The sequence below is a fragment of the Gymnoscopelus microlampas genome, assembly GCF_963454915.1.
Source record: "Gymnoscopelus microlampas genome assembly, chromosome: 8".
In the NCBI taxonomy this organism is placed as follows: Eukaryota; Metazoa; Chordata; class Actinopteri; order Myctophiformes; family Myctophidae; genus Gymnoscopelus; species Gymnoscopelus microlampas.
This window is the reverse complement of record NC_139945.1, coordinates 25,649,471-25,672,708: the sequence shown is the minus strand read 5'-3', so window position 1 is coordinate 25,672,708 and position 23,238 is coordinate 25,649,471. Positions and strand designations below refer to the sequence as shown.

The 23,238-nt window shown below is 41.4% G+C and overlaps 1 protein-coding gene across 1 annotated transcript in view; it reads left to right on the top strand.

Annotated features, from left to right (window-relative positions):
* The window catches only part of ttc12 (tetratricopeptide repeat domain 12), a gene marked incomplete at its 3' end in the record, with an annotated part of 37,464 nt that extends 14,544 nt beyond the window's left edge, over positions 1-22,920 (top strand). The window contains 8 exon segments of the mRNA XM_084064614.1: positions 4,882-4,906; positions 4,908-4,951; positions 9,677-9,778; positions 17,863-17,883; positions 18,162-18,333; positions 18,989-19,093; positions 21,769-21,850; positions 22,850-22,920. Of these exon segments, the coding sequence (XP_083920740.1) occupies positions 4,882-4,906; positions 4,908-4,951; positions 9,677-9,778; positions 17,863-17,883; positions 18,162-18,333; positions 18,989-19,093; positions 21,769-21,850; positions 22,850-22,920 (622 nt within the window).
* Between the last annotated feature and the right edge of the window lie 318 nt (positions 22,921-23,238).

Below are 23,238 nucleotides of genomic sequence, written 5' to 3'. Positions count from 1 at the left end.
CACATGCCATATGTCAAAATGAGCGGCTTCATCTGGAATCGTGCGCGTGTATTTTGCTAAGAGATTGGTTACATGGTTTAATTGATATTAATTTATTGGTGCATTAAATTTCCTCTTCCACTTTGATGGGAAAATTAAAAAACTTGATTTCAAGTATTTTTTTTCCAGAAACTGTAAGGGCTAGAGTTACAAGACTTGGAGGGGAGGTTCATAATTCATTCCGAAATTATCAAAAAAAGAAATACACCAGTCGGCCCCATGGTGGCGCTATAAAAGCCCCCTTTACGTTTTGGCCTATAACTCTTGAACCGTAGGTTGTAAAATAAAAATCTTTTTTTCCCTAGATTCCTTGTGTCATGACGCAACTCCCCATATAGGCCACGCCCATTTGCGCCAGGATGGATTTTCCGCCATTTTGAATTTTCTTCAAAACACACTTTTAGCTCCTCCTCCCACATATTTTGTCCACATTTCACAAAAATCGGTACACATGATCTCTGGACCCATGCGATAAACATCTCCAAACCGAATTTTGATAGTCCATACGGTTCTTCCATAAATGGCTTCCAAAATTTGCGGGAGGGGCCTGTTTTAAAAAAAAGGCCACACCCCCCCTCCTCCTCCAGCATTATAGGGCTTGACAGCACTGCTACTGACCTATAGGGTGTACCAACGTCGCGTCACCAAAAGTTCGCCACGCCCACCTTTTCGATGCTACAGCCCTTGAGGGGTCAGACTGTACATAGAGACATGCTTAAGACTAGAGAGTGACGGTGGTTTGTGTTTGTAAACATTCACTTCTTTGCCGACTACATAGTTATCATTGCACACTGCACATGTGTGGCTGGTCTATGAGAAAGCTGTCGCAGCTCTCCTCTTCAAGATTGAATACAGTTTGAGGCTAAAAATGTAGGCTATTCAAGAGACGTAGTATGGCTTGGATCTCAGCTGTACCACAGGAAGATTTAACGTTCAAGAACCTACCCAAATACAGCCGTGTTTGTTCACGTCATTTTCTCAAAGGTAAATTTTTACCAAAAACATGAAACTGCTATTTTGTTTCTGCTAACTAAAAGTAACTAGGTAATATAACTGTAGGGTGGTCCAGAGTGTTAAGTGACTTTTTTTCCCCTCTCTATCGATTTGACACGCGGGCTGCTCTGCTCATAGACCGAACATTCCACTACCGTGCGAGGTCTCCAACTTTAATAAAAACTAGGCGCGTAGCAATTCTGGGAAATTGCAAAGTGTGGTTGCGCCGACGCCGGTCGCGGGTCTCGGCCGCCGGGACTCGAGGGATACGCCGGGAGGAATACCGTCGCAGGCCGTGCGACGTGCCATTCGAATCGGGTGCCGGTTGGATCCTGCCTTCGTGATACGTGCCGTTTTGATTTTAAGAAATAGGCCCCTCCCACTAAATAAATAGGTCCCTCCCACAAATGTAACGGCCAATCATATTGTTACGTCACTCCTGATATCGCTTTTATTACATTTTGAAAGGATTGTTCCCCCCAAAAATCATGTTTTTGCATCAAACGGTTACGTTTTGTGCATTTGTGAGGCCCCCTATGGGTCAAAGTGGAAATGCTTTTGGGGATTTGTTGAGTAAACCACCCTCGACATGTGATTTAAATTTGGGATTGACCGGACGTTTTGTTCGTGATTTCTGGCATTTTTGGTAAAACAGGCCCCTCCCACTAACTTTGGAAGCCATTTACGGACGAACAGTACGGATTATCAAAATACTGTTTGGATATGTTTATCGCATGGGCCCAGAGATCATGTGTACCGATTTTTGTGAAATTTGGACAAAATATGTGGGAGGAGGAGCTAAAAGTGTGTTTTGAAGAAAATTCAAAATGGCGGAAAATTATCCTAACGCAAATGGGCGTGGCCTATATGGGGAGTTAGATTTTTATTTTACGACCTACGGTTCAAAAGTTATAGGCCAAAACGTAAAGGGGGCTTTTATAGCGCCACCATGAGGCCGACTGGTGTATTTCTTTTTTTGATCATTTCGGATTAAATTATGAACCTCCCCTCCAAGTCTTGTAACTCTAGCCCTTACAGTTTCTGAAAAAAAAATACTTGAAATCGAGTTTTTTAATTTTCCCATCAAAGTGGAAGGGGAAATTTAATGCACTAATACATTAATATCAATTAAACTATGTAACCAATCTCTTAGCAAAATACACGCGCACGATTCCCGATGAAGCCGCTCATTTTGACATACAGTATGGCATGTGGGTCCTAGTCTCACACTCAATCAAACTCTGCAGCCGCACTGAGGCCCCCAGACATGACCTGTTTGCTTTCTAAACTCGATCTAGCCTTTGATTGCCTTTCAATAAAACCATATTTGATAGACATAGGTATCACCTACATGTTACTGATTAAAGGGAATGTTATATTATTGTAATTCGTTGTTTATTTCCTGAGCAATGGAATTATGTTGCAGTTAAAACTCTTGGGGTTGCAACATGGCAACCCCGTTTGCCATGTTGCCATGGAGACCAATGGAGCTTTATGATTGGGTAGTGGAAAAGGCCTCACGTGATTGGCTCAGACCCGGAAGTGCAGAGTGCCAAAAATAAAGTTTTGCAATCCGTAGAACAGATCTTCGAGCGAGCAAGCTGTTGTTTTTTTCTGGTCACAATGTTCATTGTAAATGTAATTCTACAATTACAACACACATTTTTATCTTACGAATACAAATATTTTATTTACGAATACAAATATTTTATTTACGAATACAAATATCTTATTTACGAATACAAATATTTTATTCACAAAGACAAATATTTTATTTACGAGTACATATTATTTTTACGAGTACAGATATTTTTTTTACGAATGCAAAAAATATTTTTACGAGCACATATTATTTTTACGAGTACAAATATTTTTTTTACAAATGCAAAATGTGTTTACAAATACAAATTATTTTTACAAGTACAAAATATTATTGGCACTAATTTAAGCCCATATAGAAGCGCCAATCTACGTTTTTAACCCATTAAGACCTGAGACTGATTGTACAAATGCCTTCAAATTTTTTTGTGCCAAGGATCCCCAAAATGATATGTATTTGACCGCAGACCCCCATCTGAAAATGTTTTGTGCCAGGACCCCCCCCCCCCCCACACCCCCAGAAGAGAAGATTGTATTAAAAAAAAAAAGAATCAAAAATAGGAATCAAAGATAAGCAGGGCCAGGGAATGCAGAAAGAAAAAAGAAAGAAGCAATGATAAGTAATATGCACAATAAGCCATAGAAACATAGAAGACTGAACTTGAGAAAGAAAACCATGCAATTAACATGAGAATGTTAAACCCTCACTAACCCTAAACTCAGTAAAAATATGCCTAACCCTAACCTCAAGAAATACTATGCGTAAGCCTAAGAATGCCAAATCATGATGACCTCAACACATCGTCGGGGACAGGGATCGAACCAGTGACCTCCGGACTCATAGGCTGCCTTTCTTCTCATTAAGCTAGAGATATGATAGCCCTTGTAGTGTCCGTTGATATATATAAGTCTTTCCGTCCCTGATGAACCAAGCCTCTGTTTTGCTAACTACTCTAGATCACTGGTTCCCTAACCATCTACCGATAGAGAAACTGTACATCTCCTCGGAACAGAAACTAGTGAAACTAGTTCACGCAAATTGCAAAAAATCCTGGGTTTAAGTGTTTTTCAAACTGCTCAAAATTGCGGACAATTTAAGGGCGGAGCTTACTGGTCAAAGCGATAGATGTATTCCTCATGAGTCAAGGCACATGTGTAAGCAAGTTTAAATAATGCCAATAACAAAACGGAGCTTTGCTCTGCAGAGCCTGGCCCCGTAATGATTCAACATTTTTCAAACAGGTTCAAACCTAACAGATGTACAAGCTTGCAGCACGGTACAAAGTGACGAGCTATAAGCTTGTACAGTAGATCTGCAGTTTTAAACCATCTAGTAGATGGTGTTTGCTGATGATGGCTGCTATTTTAAACCATCCTGTTTAACTGTTCTAAACCACTGTTCTAAATCCTAAGAGTTTTCTGAAAAACATATGTTGCTACATACAGTATATAGCTAAAATCTAAAATGACACAGATGCTTTCCCGATTTTAATGGGTTAACTAAACTTTTTATCTCTCTCTCTCTCTCTCTCTCTCTCTCTCTCTCTCTCTCTCTCTCTCTCTCTCTCTCTCTCTCTCTCTCTCTCTCTCTCTCTCTCTCTCTCTCTCTCTCTCTCTCTCTCTCTCTCTCTCTCTCTCTCTCTCTCTCTCTCTCTCTCTCTCTCTCTCTCTCTCTTCACTATTTTACATGGTCTCCAGCGGACAGCAACAAACTATAACAACAACCTGTGGGCACCCAGCCCACAGGTTTTGGTATCGCTGATTTATTCCATTCTCGCAGGCTGTCCTTGACCATGAGTCAGGCTAGATCTAACAGAGTAGAGAGGCTGTGTTGTGTCTGGGCCAGAAGTGTCCACTGGTGATCAGTGTTGCCATGTCTGCTTATTATATATTATTTTGGGGGAGGCTTGTTTCTAATGTGTAGTTGCTTATTTGGGCTTGCTTCCTAAATGTTTTTTCCTGACATTTTCATGTCAAGGACCCCCCAAATGAATATGTATTTGTCCATGTCGCATAGCGACGTGTTGTGAGCTTGTAGATATAAAGTTTAAAGTGGCTCATCATGTGGCCTATACTAGTCACTTCTTTTGGCCTTGTTTTCATAGACCTGGTTACTTATTTCTCTCGTAAGAAATCTGGCAAACGTGCTGGTGATGATGATGATGTACCGCAGCGTTCTGGAGGGATTTGTTCTCTCTCTGTGTTCTCTGACACTATCTGCTCTTCTCTCCTCTATATAACAGGTACCAGTGGCCAGGTGCTGTTCAGACTGCACAAACAATGGCTTCAGTGTCATCAGTGACAATGACACAGTGACCAGGTAAAGGGGACCCGGAGGAGACAGTTGAGTGATGACTGGACTCATTGATAGGCTCACACTGTCACCACGTACGTGTGTGTGTGTGTGTGTGTGTGTGTGTGTGTGTGTGTGTGTGTGTGTGTGTGTGTGTGTGTGTGTGTGTGTCTCTCTGCCTAGGTTTCTGTGTCTCTGTCTGTCTGTCTGTCTCCATGTTTCTGTGTCTCTGTCTCTCTCTGCCTATGTTTCTGTGTCTCTGTCTCTCTCTCTCTCTGCCTACAGTATATGTTTCTGTGTCTCTGTCTGTCTGTCTGTCTGTCTGTCTGTCTGTCTCTATTTCTCTCTCTCTCTCTTTATCTCTCTCTCCTTCTCTGTCTATTTCTCTCTAATTTCTCTCTCTCTTTCTATTTCTCTCTAATTTCTCTCCCTCTCTCTCCCTATATGTTTCTGTGCCTATATTTCTGTGTCTCTGTCTGTCTGTTTGTCTGTCTCTGTCTCAATTTCTCTCTCTCTCTTTATCTCTCTCTCTCCCTGCCTGTCTTTCCCTCTCTATTTCTCTGCCTCTGTCTTTAACCCCCCCCCCCCCCCCCCCTCTCTCTTCCTAAAGTGTTGGCTCAGAAAGGAACCCCATGCGTTTCATTGGATATTTACTGTAGCTGAGTGTGGTGTGGTGTGGTGTAAGCCTGCATGGGTCTTTAGTCCTGGATAAAGGGGGGAGTTTTGCACGACAACACACAAATAATGAGTCCCTGGTGTCAGATTAGCAAGGTTATTATTAACTCACCACACGCATGCTACCATTCATCAGTGTCGTCACACAGCCAGTATGTAAGCTGGGACACATGTGGGACCGCTATAGCTAAGTGGCTCAGTACAGTGGCGTGAAGCAGTGCTTCTCAAACTTTATCCATGTCAAGGTCCCCACATTGTCCCATACATGGTGTGGTGGTGAGGACACAAACGCAGGACAACAAGGCAGGCAGAGTTCCTAACCCATGATTTGGTGTTTTAACCCATTAAAACCGGGAAAGCATCTGTGTCATTTTAGATTTTTTATATGTATGTATGTATGTATGTATGTATGTATGTATGTATGTATGTATGTATGTATGTATGTATGTATGTATGTATGTATGTATGTATGTATGTATGTATGTATGTATGTATGTATGTATGTATGTGTGTGTGTGTGTGTGTGTGTGTGTGTGTGTGTGTGTGTGTGTGTGTGTGTGTGTGTGTGTGTGTGTGTGTGTGTGTGTGTGTGTGTGTGTGTGTGTGTGTGTGTGTGTGTGTGTGTGTGTGTGTGTGTGTGTGTGTGTGTGTGTGTGTGTGTGTGTGTGTGTGTGTATGTATGTATGTATGTATGTATAATATATCAGAAAACTCTTAGGATTTAGAACAGTGGTTAATTGGTTTTCAAAAATAGCAGATCTACAAGCTCACAGCACGTCACTTTGTGCCGCCCTGCGAGCTAGTACATCTGCCTTTTTTGAACATTTTTGAAAACTCTTGAAAGTTTTTGATTTTTGGGGGATTTTCAGATGGGGGGTCCGCGGCCAAATACATATCATTTTGGGGGTCCTTTGGGGTTCCACCAAGTTGTAGTGTTAAACCACAAAATATAGGGGTTTAAATATAGGGTTTAAAGGAATAGTTCACACACTTTTTTTTTCTTTTTTTTTTTCGCATTCCTAAGCCAATCATTTGATAACCGACAGTGGTTCTGGTAGGAGACACAAAGAGTCTCCTTTGTGTCTCCTACCGGAACCGCTGCCCACCGTTTCGCTGGTCATCAACTTATATATATATCCATGAAGTCTCCATGGGGTGACTAATCGATAGAAAAAAAAGTCATTTTGGCGGTGAACTATCCCTTTAAGCCCTACATCAGCTCAGCGGCCTTGTGGTTACAGTGTCCGCCCTGAGTTTGGGAGGTCGGGAGTCAATCCCCGGCCCAGTCACACCAAAGATTCTGAAAATGGGACCCAATGCCTCCCTGCTTCGCGCTCAGCATTAAGGGTTAGGTTGGTGGCAACTCCCTGCGACATACTAGCCTCACGTCCAGGGGGTGCACTTCATACTACAGAAACAGGAGCCTTGTGGCCAGGCTTATTACTTTACTTAAGCCGTGTGACGAATACAAAAAAAATGCCAATCGTCAAGCTCACAATGCATCACATCACAATTTGGTGTCAGCTTGTAGCAGATTGCATTTTTTTTCTATTTTGACATTATTTTGAAATTTTCTAAATTGTTTGTTTGGTTTTTTGACAATTACCGCCTAACAAGAAAGTAAGTAAGTGACGTGCCCAAAATAACAAAGTGAAAGTGGCTGAGTAACCATGTTAGTTTGTTTGTCCCCACAGCTGTTTGTTACAGAGATCAAAGAAGCCCTTTGCCCATGAGCTGTGTGCCTCTGTGCTCAGATTGTGGAGGGTGATTTGCAATGGAAATGGTTCATAGGCATTTGAGTCACATTTTCCCTTCAAAGAGTTGACAGTAATATGAAGAAAATGTTAAGTGTGTCAAATATGTTAAGTTATTCCATCATCGTGTTCACAGCCCGCCAAAGCTTTCCATTATTAAATAATCACTTGCTATGTGGGCTTCACCACAGAAAATAAATGCCTGCAATATTGTTACAAATGTGCCCACTTTTGCCTACTGCAACAAATCACTGACACAGCCGTCAAAAGTTTCATTTAATCACTTAAACCCTATATTCTTTTCAGAAAATAGCGGATCTAATCACATTGCGTTGCGGGGTTGTAGATCAGCTATTTTTCGCCGAATGTTAACCCCAAAATAGGGACACCAGGGTTCAAGTGGTTAAGCTTACACCAATTAAGACCCAAATATTACTAAGTAGTTTATCATTCCATGGAAAGCCACAGGTTTTCAGCTTATAGATCTGCTACTTTTGCTATTTTGAAAAGTAACAGTTATGGACATATGAGGTTTCCACCCGACAGAGACAATACAGCAAAATCCTTTCATAACTTCACACACACTTTTATATCTTTTAATCCCTTCCTAATGACCAGAAAGTTAATTCCGTCAAAGCTGGGGCCTCTGACAAAAAAATATGAATGTTCCAATCTGAGAGTTTCAGAGCCAAAATATGTAATAATAGTTCATTCATAGACTCAAAGCAAGTCATTAGTCAATCATTACGCTTCACCAGTGCTTTCTGGTGTTAATGGGATAGTTCACCCCCAAAAGGACTTTTTTCTATCAATTAGTCACCCCATATAGCCTCGGAAACCCATGCTTTTTTTTTGTTACAAAAGAAAAAAAGCCTGGGCGAACCATGCAGGAACGATGGTCTTAGGACCTTGTTATCTCCTAACCAATCAGAGTGCAGAGGGGCGTCGCTCTAAATTTGGTGACGTCAGCGTGCTCCGTGCACAGGCACGGAGTTATCACTTTATACTTCAGCAGGGCAAAAGCAGAGTATGATGTTTCTGCGTTTGTTTTGACCTGAGGCCGATTCAAAAACATGTCTTCTAAATCCTAAGAGTTTTCTGAAAAACGTATGTTGCTATAACAGTGGTTGCAGTGGTGGAAAAATTCTAATGTTTTACTTAAAGGAGAATTTCGCCCGTTGTTATTCTTACATTTATTATGACGTTATGATATCCTAGGACGAGTGGTACGGTACAGAAATTCCATAACTCCATAATGGATCTGCCACAGTTAAAAAACCTGCGCCTATGGTCCTTGCTTTAAATCGCGTATTTGAATAGCTTCTTTTTTTTTGTCAGTGTCAGCGATTTTAGGTATCATTATTTTTATGGTATAAAGAGAGTCTAATGATGTTGTACACCATCAAGGCACTTGATACACCTGCCTCATAACTTTGTATAAGCATGTTTGTTACCATTGCATTGAATCTAAAGAAGACCTAGCCTAGGTGACATTCACACTGTATTGCCAACGACTGCTAACTTCTGTACCAAAATGTGAACTGCTTTTCACAAAAGAAGAAGACAGTGCTGCATTGTTTTACAACAACAACAACAACACAAAAGGCTTTTTTTTGTAGCTCAGGAAACAAGTCCAGGAATTCTACCTCGATCTAACTTAACCACACCGAGGTCCCCCACGCGTCTATAATTGGTCTTCTGCCTTTTCCAGTCGACACCAAATCTATTCACAGAAAATAGCAGATCACAACGTGTTGCAACTTGCAAGCTTGCAGATGAGCTATTTCTGGTGAATAGTCACCTACATGACATTCCCAGAATTGGAACACTAGGGTTCAAGTGGTAAAGTCTGTCTCCCACTGGTTGGCCAGACCAGATCAGACTACAGAGCTCTGACTTGAGCCTTCCAAGTCAGTATAATAATAATAATAATAATCAATTGCAACGCAGTCCCAAGAAAATAAGGGCAAAATAATTAAACACAATGATTTAATTTATTTGATTTGCACAACAGTTTACAGTATATATACATATGCATGATATGTTCGTTCTTTCCACGGGAAAGTTGACAGTTAGTTGTTGTGCCGGTGCGGTTATAAACCCTAGGGGGGCTTATGCAAGAACCTCACCATCATTTTACATTACATACAATTTGAATTATTTAATGCATTTCCTTATGGCAGATGTAGACTCTCTGATGTGTTTGATATTTATGTTTGATAACATCAAAGTGATGTATTGCCTCATGTTTACTTTGCTTACTGTAAATCACTCTGGATTAAGAGAGTTTAAATGCTTCAAATTGTAAATTGGTCTCCTGCAGGTTGATGAAAAACCTAATGGCCTGCATCTCAAAGCCAGACAAGCGCAGAGAGACCACAGCAGCACTGACTGCTGTGCAGAACCTCGCCACAGACGACGAAAGGTATTTCAGATACAAGTCCCAGCGGAGTAACGGAGGATTTTTTTTCCAATAACAGTCAAGAAAATTGATGGACGTTATTGCTGTGTGAGAAATTATTTTCAGATTCTAAGCAGTTTTCAGAACGCTGTGTCCCATCAGACAGTCAATTAAACTGCCATACGTTGTATCCGTATGTATGAAATACATTTAATGTAATGTTTCCACTTGGGCCAAGAGATAGTGCAGCGTTCTTTATAAATCACCATGCTGGCATGCTCTCAGACATAAAGTGAATAAAATGTCCATCACAAATGCATTTCATTTCTCTCCTCTGCGTCATCAGTGCCCATACCCTAGGTGGGGTTGGCGAAAGGGCCTCTCTGTGTGGAGTTGACACATTGCCATGACGACACATTGAGTTTAGACACAACTCCATACTTGGGCGTAGCTGCATTGGGAACTCCTTATATGGTTATGGTTGAGTCATGGTACATTAGCTAAGAAATAATTGACGGCTGCAGCCCTAGTTAGAACTCTTGAATAACTTATGCAAATACGGACAAACTTGAAAATGAAACTTGCACCATGATAGTTTACATTACAAAAGCAGTAGACTTTCTAATTACCTACTCTGATTGATTGTCACCAGTTTGGAGACTTAAAATCCTGCCTAAAGGTCCTCACTTAATCCTGCTTCTTATGTAAACAAAAGCCATAGGATGATAGGAATGTGACAATTCATGTAATCATCTGCTCTAATGTATTTAAAGCAATGCTTAAACTTTGGTAGAACCTTGGGGTCGTGATCTACAACCTCATGTGCACATTGCTTTGTTTATGCGTCTACACGCTCACACACGATGAGATCTTGAGAGCTATTTTCGGTGCATGACACGATGTGCAACCAAGTCTAAATCAGGCATAAGGAAGAAAACGAGGCCAACTCAGAACTTTGCAGCGTCACTGACCAGTGTGCAACCAAAAGGTACAGTATGTGATGACAGAACTGTGTCACTGAATCACAACTAATTTTCATGTACGTACTTTTCCATTTCCTCACCAATCCACTGTGGAAGCTACAAATGTGGCCCAGTGCAGCAAACAGACGAGGGGACGCTTTTCTAACTTTAGAGCAGTGGTTCCCAAACAATGGGCTGTAGACAGAGCGCAGTGTGAAGTAAATTATTTGTTCACAATGTTATGATTCAGATTAGATTTTGGTTTATATACTGTATACATCCACCATTATTAGTTTGCTCGGCGAGTGGAGTGAGTAAGTAGTCTTAGAAACCAGCGGTAGGTCAGGAGCCTATAGTATATATCCTGGTTCTGTAGGGTAGAGTCCCCACAAACTTATGTCTCAAAGTAAAATAACAAAACAAACAAACAGAAAAAAGTTTCAAACGAGAAAGAACAAGACAGAACATAACACAAATGAAAGACAAAAGGCAAGGTTACAACAACAATACACATTGTAAAGACTGATCGTAACCAATAACAGAGGCAGAGCAACACAAATGTAAGACCACATATATATATTTTTAAAGCGAACATTTTAACTCAAATCTTTGCTTCTGGGGGTCCCTGGAACAAAATATTTTGATGGGGGTCCGCGGCCAAATACGTATAATTTTGGGGGTCCTTGACATGAAAAAGATTGAGCACCACTGATATAGAAACATAAGTTTTTCAGAAAACTGTTGGGATTTAGGAGACATGTAGAATCGGCTTCAGGTCTCAATGGGTTAAAGCAAGTTCAAGGCCAAATCAATAAGTCCTATGTTGCTTATACAACAAGAAACAAAGAGCCAGTCAGCTCTGTATCAATTCACCTTTCAACAACTCATGGAAGTGGAGTGTTTTGCTTACTACCCATTACCAAGCAATGCGTCTTCCACCGTGGAGGGCCAACAGTAGCCTGAGGGAGATGTCGGCTGTATTCGTAGCCCAGGCTTGATCAGAAACTACGCAGCTGTCAGCATGTGTTAAACAGATCGCACGTGTCATCATTTCAAGTCGATTAAACGCACAAATTGGCACACATACTCCTCCTTCAATGAGTTGACTGAGGGCCCGGCGCTGGCCGTGGTGCTGAACCCTCTCATCAACTCTCAGTTGTCAGCGGTTCATTGACACTTCACTACATCGAGAGGCCAACTAAGATTAAAGACCAAGGAGACAAATTCAGTCTTTGGGTGAAGATTTAAAAGCCATTATCTTCAACAGGGGGTTCGGGGCCACTAGAGAGTCCTCAGAGATACTGCACGGGGGGCGCCAAATCTTGGTGTGATGGGGGACTTTTTTTTTTTTTTTTTTCTCCATTAACCACTTGAACCCTAGGGGGGGAACATTAGCAGAAAATAGCAGATCTACAAGCTCACAGCGCGGCTGCTACGCATTGTGAGCTTGTAGCCCGGCTCTTTTCGGTGAAGTGGTTTGGTGTACAGGGAAACAAGAGCAAGAGCAGACCAAGAGCAGACCAAGTACCGAGCCAAAGGTCAAGTTTACAAAGTATTGAGGGTTCAAGTGGTTGCAAGTCTGAAAATACACATTTAACATGAATCCATCATGTATTGGGGGGCCTGCTTCCTCTCTATTGGCCTGGCCTGAAAAAAAAGTTGAAGACCCCTGCTCTATGGACTGGGCTGATCTAAAATGGAGGGGTAGGCTCTTCCACAGCAAAGGCTCAATCAGCCCTGCTTTTTTTGTTCATATCTCGGGACATCCAGTAGCTGTAGTGTGACGTGTAAGAGATCAGCAAGATATAGGAAGGATGCCAGCTCATTAACGGCTTTAAAAACAAATAATCTTCTTTCCCATCAGGGGTCGCCAAAGCGGATCATCTCTTTCCATCTGCCTGTGTTCTCTGCACAGGCAGGTCACTCCAGCCACATGCCACATGCCTCTCTCACCGCATCCATAAACCTTCTTTTTGGCAATTCTCTTCTCCATCCATCCCTCCTCCAAGAGATGTCCAAACCATCTCAACCTCTCCTCTCTTGTTTAATCCCCAAAACGTCTTCCCTATGATTGTTTTTATTATCAAAAACAAATTGCAGCTGCATTATGAACAAGCTGCAGCCTAGATGAAACAAAAGCATTAATTACCATCTCAAGTTGTGCCAGAGGAGATCGGCCTTAACCTTGGCTAAGAGTCACGACTGAAAGAAACTGTTTTGAACTACTGAGCTGATCTGAAAATGTCCCTCGCTGAACAGAGAAACTCACATCTGATCATTATATAACTATAACGCCAAAGTAGTGCTCAAGTTGTGATAACAGGATCCTGTGATCCACAGTGTCAAAGGCCACTGTGAGATCACCAAAACGGCCAGACAACCAGAATCGCCAGCTAACATCAGGTCTATAAAAAGTAAAACTTTCAAGACAGCAGTCTCAGTGCTGTGGCTTGGTTTAAAGCCAGACTGAAGCTTTTCGTGAATGGCATGTTTGATTAAAAATGACTGCAGCCGCGCATAAACAACTTCCTCCAGGACCTTTAGATAAGAGGTACTGAAGCTGAGAGACAGGTCTGAAATTAGATTGAACAGATGGGTCTAAGTTTGATTCTGGTATTCTGGTCTCTATCGAACCCAAAGTTCTACCAAAGTTCCTACCAACTGTTACCCATGCAACATCTTTTACATTCTGTTTTTTGTCCTCTACAGATCAGAGATGTTTTTACAGAATGTATTGCTCTCCCTTTCGCCACAACACTGGTGAGACATTCAGCTATACAAAGTTGCATCATGGACATAGCACTTTATATTACAGACATGGCTTGTGTGTTGCCAGACAAAATTGTTAGAATGTGAATGTGCATTTATATGTATGAGTGTCTGTGTATATCTGTATACGTGCCTAGTATAATGTGTGTGCATGTGTGTGCGGGTGAGCGTGTGTGTGTGTGTGTGTGTGTGTGTGTGTGTGTGTGTGTGTGTGTGTGTGTGTGTGTGTGTGTGTGTGTGTGTGTGTGTGTGTGTGTGTGTGTGTGTGTGTGTGTGTGTACCTTTATTAGTATACCAGTGAGGGCCAAATGTCTCCACATGTAGAATTTGAATACTAACAAGTAGAAAAAGATTCAAGGTTGGGGTTAGGGTTACGATTAGACATTTAGAGATTAGGTTTAGGGGTTGGGGTTAGAGTTTTCCCAATTGGTATTGCGGCGATGTCACACACGCGGTGTGTGCGCTCTCTATTTTTCAGAAAAATATAAGCACATCCAATGTGCTTCCAGCACTGATATCCACAATAGGCTGTCTGGCTGAAGATGATGTAATTCGACACAACCTGGCTCAGTGTTGGGAAGCCTTTCTGGCTGCTATGGTGAATATATGATGGTTGTATACATTATAACAAAGTTCACAACTAAGTTCTCCCTCTTCAGTTGTGGAAGAAGTATGCGTCCAATTTATTCCGTTCAAGAGATTCAGTGCTGGAGATTAAGTACATTTACGCCATACATTTACAAATAGCTTTAGTAGCTTTTAAAATGTTTAGTTCCTCTTAAAATTTTAAGTGCCTTTTGAAATGTTGTTTTGCAAGACAAGGACATCAGCTGTAGTTCTATTCCTGCATAACGACATTGATTGCCTATATGTTTACTGTCCTGTCTATATATAACGTGTCTGTCGGGTGGAAACCTCACATGTCCAAAACTGTTACTTTTCAGGATTCAAATTCAAAAACAGCAAAAGATCAACAAGCTCAAAACGCGCCGCTTCACACCGCGTTTTGAGCTTGTAGATCTGTTACATTTGATGCTTTTGTGTGACACTGTAGTATGATCAGGTAGGGTGTTAATTTACAAAAAAAAACACAAAGTTAGAATATGGAGATAAGAGGTTTCTGCCTGACAGCGACGATATACTATGTTGGTTGTCATTGCAGAGCGACTGCAGTGGCCATGAATACAATGAGGTACTTTATCCGCTACTTGGGCTGATAATCAATGTGTCGACTGTCACCTCTCCAGCTGTTCAGGTATAAACAGACCTATTGATCGATGTTGTTGCTACTTTGCCTGATGATGCAGAGTCCCAGTTTTCTCCTGGGATCTGAATAACAACAAGTGTTTGTTTGTTTATTATCACTTACAAGAACATTTAAAAAAGATACACAAAGATTCAGTAAAAATGTGAAGGAGAATGCCTAAAAACCCTCCAGGGGCTTGAGAGGTGGTATTCTCCGGGAATATTTGTACATTCATAGGATAAAATGAACATCAATGTGGAATATACACATCCATTACAGTTTAAACACTAATAGACATGTCATACAGATGAAGAAACAGAACGGAAAAGACCAATATGGACACTGTTAAAAGAAAGAAAGAATTAAAACATATTACAACAATAAAAGTCAGGGGAACCAAAACGTAAACCTCTAGGAAAAAATGTATTATATTATATTAGGCAGACCATATGGAAAGTATTTGGTTGTTAAGAGAAACGATTTTAGAACCTTCTTAAATTGGTGAGAAGACAACTTCCATAGATATCCATATTTTTGACCCACTTTTGAAGCCTATATTAAACTGGGTTTGAGAGGTACGGGCCTTTGGGGGTCTGAGGTTATTTGAGCTACGTGTTGGGTAATTATGAACCTGAAAATTATACTCAAATATATGATGAAAAAAGGAGGGAAGGGTTCTCCCCAATGAGCCATAAACAAATAAGCCAATTTGAAGATGATTCACTTGATAAATACTGAGGACACCTAATCGGATAAATAAAGGCTGAGATGAATGTCTTGGGTGTGCACAACTTATTGTTCTTACAGCTCGTTTCTGAAGACGGTATATGGGCTCCAGTTTGGTCTGATGAGTACTAGCCCAGACTATATTACAATAATTAATATACTGATAAATCATGGAATAATATAAAATAGTGGCTACCTCAGAACTGATCAAATGACGGATTTTACGTAGGATACCAATACTCTTCGCTATTTTTGTGGATATAGCCACGACTGTAGATGCCCTACTATCTCCTTGTTGACACAGACAACATTTACTTTTTAAATGGTACCTGTAAATGGGCTGCATATATATATATACAGTATATTAGTGCTACGGTATATTAGGTCATTCAAATGTGCTTTGCAATGTACTTCACTTTCACATTCACCCACACAAACATACACTCACATTCCGACACAGCAGAGGAAACCATGCAAGGCACCAACCAGCTCGTTTTGGAGAAATTAGGGGTTCAGTGTCTTGCTCAAGGACACTTCGACACACTGTCAGGACAGGAGGAGCCGGGGATTGAACTGGGAGCCTTTCCGCTTCCCAGGCAGCTGTTCTAGTTGCGGTCCTATAGCTGAGAGTTCAGCTACTCAAAGCCAAAACCTCACACCACTTTAGCCCTATATACTGTATACTTCGTTCTACGATGCATGACGAAAATCGGCTAAATACAAGATCTACAATGCATTGCATTAGCTTGTAGTTCGGCTCTTTTCACTATTTCTGAAAATATGGATACCATCACATAATAGAAGGGAAGAATCTACAAGGATCTGGACAAAGGCAATAGAGATAGCCTTGCAGTTAACCTTCCAGTGTAATATTTTCTATGTGGACATCATAGTGTGTGTGAAAATTGATTTTCTTGTTGTTGAAAATTATTTTCTTCTTATCTTATAGGCGCATGCTATATACCTCTGCAGTCTGCGTCTGGCCCTGCTGAACGGAACCAATGGAGTTATCATCTCGGTAAAGTGTCAACAGTCTCTTTACATCACTTTAACGCTACAGTACCCCGCAAAAACTCCCCGTGGATCAAACAATCGCATTACCTTTCACATCGTTTCCGCTGCACTGTGGAGTAGCTGTGAACACCAGAGGCATCAGGCCTGGAAAAAGCATTAACACACAGTGTCGTTGCATGGGGATTATCAGTAAACAGGTTTATAGACGTACTGGTGGTTAAGTTTCTACCCAGGAGGCCGCAGGGCCCTCATAGTAAAACTCCCATCCAATCAAAGTGCGCCATGATTGGCTTTCTCGTTGCTCCCAGGGAACAGCCGAAAAACACTGTAGGCCATTAGACCAAGCTATCTATTCCAAGGTTTGCTTATTACAAGTAAGCTTAGTTAACAACCTTAGCAGATAGATTTCCATATATCGTTTTTCATCATTGGTTTATTAAACTTGCTTATACAGACTGTGATTCAATTTCAAGCAGTGTTACAGAACGTAGCCTACACTACAAAAGGAAAAGCAAGTTCGACTCAAACAGGTTAGTGTTATTAATGTAATGCAGTCTGCTGAAACCTCACAGCAGCACGCGGATGCAATAAAAAGTCTTTGCAACTGGAGCCCACGGTGTGCGAGCGTTTTGCTTTTACATTTCACGTTTTTTCTCTCCGCTCAGCACCTGCCCAATTTGGAGTTAGGATGTGCATGTCCTTCCTTCTTTTCATGTTAATCTTTATTAATGTGCCTTCCCTCAGGTGAATCATTAGCCCAGTGCCAGTGTGGATTGTAAAGGCTACGGGCCAGATCAAATCCCCAAATGAAAAAAAAAAGAACGGGCAATGTTTGGAGGAGCCCGTCTGTGCGAATCATTATGGCTCATTAAAATAACATCTCCAGGTGCTGTTGCATGTTTTAATGACTAATCTAGTGTTAATGCGCTGCATTCCTGATGCCCTCTAAGTCCTCTGCTAGCTTCTGTCTGTCTCCTAGCTCACTTCTGGCACGCTTTCGACCTTTCTAGTATTGCTGAAATTCTCAAATATTTATATATTCTTTTACTGAAGTGTTTTATGCAATAACTCAGCCACACACTGGCAGGTTCAGTGCACGCCACCACAAGCAATAAAGTACGTACTGTACAGGTACCACCCTGGGCAAGACCTGCGATGTTGGTTGTCTAGGAAGTTGACAACCGGAAATGGTTGAATTTGGCGGAAGTACCGCCCAAGGAAATGACGTTGATGCTTTACAAATCTGTTAACATTCTCCGTGAATGAAACGAGTGTTGTGATTGGTCAAAAAATATCGTTTCCGGGGGAAACGGAAATCCTGTCACTCAGGACTTCCTAGACACTCGCTGCTTTAGGTCGTGACCAGGCTCTTCTCTTCGCAGATGAGTGAGGCTGGGACCGAGGTTATACAGGTACAGTATACCAAGGCCTTAAAGGGTAATACCACTCATTTTCAACATTGAACTATGTCTTTAATACACCTTAGAGCTGTTGTGTGGAAATAAGAAAAAAAGTCCCCCCCCCCTTCTATGTTGCCTAGAACTGGATAATTGATTGAGGTCATGTGATCAGTGACATACGCAGGGTGTACTTTTGGCTGAGGGGGCAGAGCCAAAAGTACACCCTGTATGTCACTGATCACATGACCTCAGCATTTGTATTGAGCTAGGTTGTATTTTGTTAAAGGCAGATTGATATATTGCCTAGTAAGCGAGTTGGGGTTCAGCGTGAGCTCCAGGCGGCTCCAGCCAGCAGCCATGCTCAACAGGAGACCTGACAGACGGAGCAGGAGAAGCACACACACACTCAGACCCCCGGCCTGTCTCCGGCAGCTTGTTTGTACACAATCTGTACATTTCAAGGTGAGGAATAGGCCATGCAGTTGCTTAATCTTGATTAATTTAATTTAATCTCCAAGCCGCGCTATGAGCGCCGTGCTATGAGCTTGTAGATCTGCTATTTTTTTTAAATCGTAAAAATGTGTGCAAACCTTTGAATATATATATTTTTAAAGCATTTTTAACTCAAATCTTTGCTTCTGGGGGGTCCCTGGAACAAAATATTTTGATGGGGGTCCGCGGCCAAATACATATCATTTTGGGGGTCCTTGACATGAAAAAGATTGAGCACCACTGATATAGAAACATACGTTTTTGAGAATACTGTTGAGATTTAGGAGACATGTAGAATCGGCTTCAGGTCTCAATGGGTTAAATAAATATATAATCTCTGAACCCCCGACACATCTTTCCCAACTCTGTCTCTCTTCCTCTTCTCCCTGCCTTAATTCCTTCTTTCCACCCGTCTCTCCTTTGCTTCTGCTGCTGTGGTTTTCACTGGTTTTGTTCTCTCCTACACACTGTTTGCTTCTTCACCATCTCTCTCCTATATGCTGTTTGCAGTGTCTCTCCTGTTCACTGTTCTAGTCTCTCTCCTGTACTGTTCTCAGTACTGTGTCTGTTCGCTCCTCCTCCTCCTCCTCCTCCTCTCACTCGGACATTCTCCTCCGTCCTCCAGAGAGCTGCAGGTGTGCTGCGCGCCGTGCTCCCACAGTCCCCTGCTGCCGTCCAGCAGGCTGTGGAGGGAGGTGTGGTGAGGACCATAATGCGCTGGCTGCTGAAGGTATAGGAGGATCTCTCTCTGTATGCATTATTTAGACCAGTGGCTCTCAAAGTGGGGTCCTTGGGGGGGGGGGGGACCTTGGGGGGAACACTTTATCCATTTATAAGTTGGCTTACTTGTACATCTGATATTTTTGAGCAAATTTTTAAAATCTTGAACGTGTTTGGAAAATGTCTGATCATTTTGAATATTTTTACGCAAATATATATATATTTTTAGCGGCGCTAGCCCTATACCTAACTTTGTCCGTGTTCACCATCAACGTTCTGATTGGTCAGACCCGTCAACGTTCTGATTGGTCAGACCCGTCAACAAAGTGATTGGTCAAGCTTCACGTGACACATGGCTATAAACACATTATAAACACATATCGATGACAAAATGTATCAAAGGCGCCGCTACCTTCACACAAGGTGTGATTTTTTATTTAATATCAATTTGCAGTTTGGGTTGGCGCCCCAGTCTGTGTCTTCCGTGAGGAAGAAGCCCAACAAATCCACGGTGAGGCCTTTAGGAGGGCCATTCAAGCAAGCCGCAAAGGGAGCCTGCAGTACCACCACGGGCCAAGACACCATCACACCAGAATGACATGTTTGGAGCGGGGGAGTCTGGTGCAACGCTCAGGACCTGGACCTGGTGTGACGGAGGAGTAGCCCGGCCAGGAGGCCATCCACAGAGCCTAGTCCCTCCACGTGCCAGAGTATCTCCTCTCCCCCATTCCTGGCAGAGTAGTTTTGGACAAGCGTATTGAGTGGCCCTGTCTTTCCCTATTTAGGAGTAGGACTGACCGTGGGTAGCTACCTGGGACGTAAGTCGGGGCTTGATCAACCCTGGCTGGGTCACCTGGGCGAGGGTGTATGTTGCGAGACCCGAAACATCCTATGACCCCAGGCTACAACACTGATGATACGTCCCAGGTGCATCCATGTGATGTTTTTTCGTTATGGGTGTCCTTGACATGAAAATGTTTGAGAACCACTGATTTAGACCAGTGGTTCTCAAACTATTATTTTCAAAGACTGCCATAACTCTGATGCTGCGTTCACACTGGCAGCTACAAAAGATACAAAGCGACAGACACAGCCTGTCTGTTGTTGCGTTGCAGTCGAAGTGTTGATCAACGTCAAGCATGCATCCAATGAATGAGAAACGTTAAAGCCTGGGGTTAAACAGAACACAGAGATAATAAAGGAAATAATTAGCTCAATAATTAGCTAATACCCTAGGTGGGGTTGGCGAAAGGGCCTTTCTGTGTGGAGTTTGCTGTTCTCCCCGTGTCCGCTAGGGTCGGTACCCTCACAAAAAACATGCAGTAATCCTGGTCTCTATACTGCCTCCCCCTGGTCAGCCTGGGCACCTGATGGAGGGGAAAGGAACTGGTTGGAATAATGTGTTCCACGCACTACGTCCTCCTGGGTAAACTCCCCCCTGTCAGGTGATAAGAAGCGGCCTGCTCACTCCTCGTTGAAGGAAGCATGAGCTCAGTTCGGGGCTCTCCCCAGGCTGGCAGAGGGAGAGTAGCGCCCATGATTACAGCTTAGGCAATTGGCACTAGGTGAAAAAATGTATTACAAAAATCGAAGGAAAACAATTAAGAGAATACAAAGCTTGTACAAAAGCTTGTAGGCTATTTTCAAATTGCCAAAGTATATATACAGTATATAGGCCTAGGTCTGAAGTGGTTTTGTAATAATAATCAAAATCTACAAAGTAACTAGTATCTAAAGTTGTAAAAAATACCTCAAAATTGTTGTACATACATGTACTCAAGTACTGTACTTAAGTAGAATTTTGAGGTCTTTTTTTTTACATTACTTTTACATTACTACCAATTCCAATTTTGAATAATGTTACTTCTACTCCACAACATCTCAGAGGCAAATATTGTACTTATAATCCACTATAATTATTTGACAACTTTAGTTAGTAGTTACTTTGTAGATTTTGATTATTATCACCACTGGTCATGTTATAGCTGCAGTTACGTAGGTTTTGTAGCAACTACAAATGTCGGGTGTTGCTTCTTCATGTTGCAGGCTTCCATTTAAACTTAATGGTAGCAATAAGCATACAGGTTTGTAGCTGCCAGTGTGAGCATGAACAGCAGCTGTGTTCACACTGGCAGATACAAAGCTGCAGTCTTGCAACGATTTTGAAACTTCTTTGAAATATTGATGCCATGCAGGTTCAAAGTGGTGTCTGAGGGTTTTATAAATATTGGACCAATGAAAAGTATTAACACGAGCTTCTGACTTAATAATAACTACATTGGATCCATTGTAACACAAGTTATTTATTTACATTTCCTGAAAAGTAATGGTTTTGGACAAGGTTTCCGTCCGACAGCGACAATTGAAAATGTGATGCGTCTTCATGTTGAGCTGTCACTGTTATGACAACTTTTCTTTTCTTTTCTACTTATTTTTTCCTCACCGGGAGGCTATAGGGTCAGTCCGTCCATCCGTCCGTCTGTCTGTCCATCTGTCCGTCCATCCAAAACAATAACTACTGTATATAAACATTTTATATTTTCCTGTTCATAAAAAACAAAAATTCAGGGCCTGTTTTGAACGGTGAGCCTTCTGCAGCAAATAAATAAACAATATTGTTTTCTCAAACTTTTCTTTTGTAGTAGTACCATGTGTGTCCCTCTGGCATTTCAGGGAGCCTGACAGACCACCACAAAGTATGCCATTAAGACCCTTGCAGTGTGCACCGTCACTCAGCAAAGGGAAGAGCTGGTGAAGTCTGATAAAAGTGAGAAATGATCGTCTTATTACTTGTTTTTGTTGGTTTCCCGGTCATGGCCGCTCGTTGTTATATGGAATTGAGCTGAGGGCCTTGGTATGTGAACTAGAGCCTGATTTTTGGGTCCAATGCCTGATTTTGGAGAGCCCTAGACCACCGATTACTCATACATGTTTTGTATTTTGTAATTAACACATTTTTATTTGGTTAAAGTTTCTTATAACTATTACTCATGTTTTGACGCATATTTTGTAATTAACACATTTTTATTTGGTTAAAGTTTCTTATAACTAAACGTATAACTTATAAGCAAACAAATAATAAACAAATCACTGTTTGTTAGATAAAACGTTTAAATCAAAGCCATATTTGAATATTTTCAAAATTAGCGGATCTACGGTACAAGCTCACAAAGTGTCACAATGCAGCTCATTGTGAGCTTGTTGGGTACAAAACAAATCGGGTCACATTGGTGTGTTTGATATATATTGGCTAAACCGATATATTGATTTGGTCTCTTTGCCATTCATGTTTACCTTCCATGTCGCTACAGCACTGTTTCCCAAATAGTGGGTCGTGACCCATGCTTGGGTCGCGGACCAATTTTTATGGGTTGCGGGTAAATACCTATTTTTATTCGTTTCCTACATTAAAAATAAAAAGTTTTAACGAAAAAAATATCTTCAATCTTCATAAATTAAAAACAATTCCAACATTTGTCAAAAGATATTTCATAGATAAAATTAAAACATCTAATAATTTCTGCATATATATATATATATATATATATATATATATATATATATATATATATATATATATATATATATGTATATGTTTTTAAGGGTAAGAACGCGGCACGTTGTGAGCTTGCAGATCTGCCATTTTCACTAGTTTGGGTCCCGTGCAAACTCATTTCTCTTTCTCTTGAGCTAAAAAAAATAGGGAACCACTGCTCTAGTGTCATGGTTTTGCCCTTCATGTTTGCCTTCCATTGTGTCTACACAGGACTGTCCAGTCTGCTGGTTTCCAGCGGCGACGAGGGGGTGTGTGGAAACGCCACTCTCTGCCAGTTTTAATTAGTTAAAAACGAATTAAAACTGGACTGAAATTGAAAACTTGAAGTCAAAACTAAATAATAATAAAAAGGAACGAAAAGCTCTAAACTATAATAACCGTGGCATGCTGCCAGTAGGCCATTGAAGTACCTCTCCGCAGGTGGGCAGGTACTTTACCCCTGCACCAGCTGCATGCCTCTTTCATCTTAGCACACACATTAACCACTTTCAACCTGGTGTCCCTATCTTATGTATGTCATTAAAGGCCAAAACCTTCAAAAGTTTTCAAGTCTTCAACTTCAACAAAAAAAGCAAATCTACAACCTGTCGATACACGCT